Source organism: Echinops telfairi, unplaced genomic scaffold (genome assembly GCF_000313985.2).
Source record: "Echinops telfairi isolate 266 unplaced genomic scaffold, ASM31398v2 ScPeMD7_5868;HRSCAF=6743_1, whole genome shotgun sequence".
NCBI lineage: Eukaryota > Metazoa > Chordata > Mammalia > Afrosoricida > Tenrecidae > Echinops > Echinops telfairi.
In genome coordinates this window covers 4,140,417-4,142,027 of record NW_022109768.1, presented here as the reverse complement: position 1 = coordinate 4,142,027, position 1,611 = coordinate 4,140,417, and the positions used below count along the sequence as shown (strand labels likewise).

At 39.4% G+C, this 1,611-nt stretch overlaps 1 protein-coding gene across 1 annotated transcript in view; it reads right to left on the bottom strand.

Annotated features, from left to right (window-relative positions):
* Positions 1 to 608: 608 nt before the first annotated feature.
* The window catches only part of LOC101662461 (60S ribosomal protein L29-like), a 3,871-nt gene continuing 2,868 nt past the window's right edge, over positions 609 to 1,611 (bottom strand). The window contains exon 3 of the mRNA XM_045295802.1: positions 609 to 647. Within this exon, the coding sequence (XP_045151737.1) occupies positions 609 to 647 (39 nt within the window). The remainder of the gene's footprint in view (positions 648 to 1,611) is intronic.

The following is a 1,611-nucleotide window of genomic DNA, read 5'->3' as shown; positions in this document are numbered from 1 at the left end:
TCTTTCAGGTAGTTATTGTAAATAGTACTGTTTTTTCCATTTCCTTTTTCATGTCATCTTATTTAATATACAAGAATCCAAATATTTCTACATGTTGATCTTATAGCCTGCTACATTGCCACATTTTTCAACTAGTTTCAGCAATTTAAATAGAAATTTTTGGGTTTTCTATATATAGGATTATATGACCTGCAAATAGAATATCGTTTCTTCTGAGCCAATGTGGATGCCTTTAATACCTTTTTGATGTCCTATAGTGCCCACAGAATTTTAAGATACCAGTCACAAAGCAGATAATTTCAATGACAGTTTTTACAAAACGGTGCTTTGTTTGGACCCTAGCTAGACTTTTTCAAAAGCATCCTCCATTAAGTTATTTGATGCAGGAGTTCTAGATTTCTGCAACTATTATTTACAGAGAATTGTTGCTTCGTGAGATGAAAGAGGAAGCAGTGCCTTTTGGTTGATCTTAGGAGAAAGTAACTTTCCATGGCTTAAACTTTCAAATTGATATTGGCACAGGTGTTTATGTAAATAGTTAGGGGTAAAATGTAGACCAGCGAGATGGAGGCACACAGAGAAGAAAAAAATGTAAGCTGTATAAGTCTTTACTGTATCTTAGGGTTTTGATTCTTGAAAATAAAATGCTGTGAAAAAGAGAAAGAAGTCTCTCTTTAAAAAGGAAAAAGGGCTTATCTGTCCTGGATTCCCTGTGTTTGGAGCTCTTATCTGTACCACTGTACATGTTCTGGTCTAGCCAGATTGGTAAGATAGAATTGGGGTCATGGTGGGGGGAGGGGAGAGAGGAAATATTAAAAAACTTGAGGAAGGTTGTGTGTTTCATCCATCCTATTCTGCACCCTGACTGGCTCTTTTCTTCCTTGTGGCCCTTCTGACAGAGGGTGTCCAATTGACTACTGATGGGCTTTGGGTCTCCACTCTGCTCTCTCCCTCATTCCCACTGATATGCTTTTTGTTTGTTTTGTTCTGGGTCTTTGATGCCTGCTACCTGATCCCATCAACACATCATGATCACACAGGCTGGTGTGCTTCTTCCATGAGGGCTTTGTTACTTCTCAGCTAGATGGCCACTTGTTTATCTTCAAGCCTTTAAGACCCAGACGCTATATCTTTTGATAACCGGGCACCATCAGCTTTCTTCACTGCATTTGCTTCTGCACCCATTTTGTCTTCAGTGACAAAACACAGGGAATTCAGAACGAATAAACCCCTCAGGACCAATAAGGGGAGCAGTGATACCAGGAGGGTAAGGGGAGGGGGCATAGAATAAGGGGGAACCAATCATAATGATGGATGTATAGCCCCCTTCCCAGGGGGACAGACAGCAGAAAAGTGGGTGAAAAGAGACAGCAGTCAGCGTAAAACATGAAAAAAAAATGTATAAGTTATCAAGAGGGCACGGGGGAGGAAGGGGGTGAAATGAGGAACTGATGCCACGGGCTCAAGTAGAAAGAAAATGTTTTGGAAAAGATGATGACAACATATGTAAAGATGTGTTTGACAAAATGGATATATGTACGGATTGTGATAAGAGCCCCCAATAAAATAAAATTTAAATTAAAAAAAAGGAAGGAGAGAAAATATCAAATA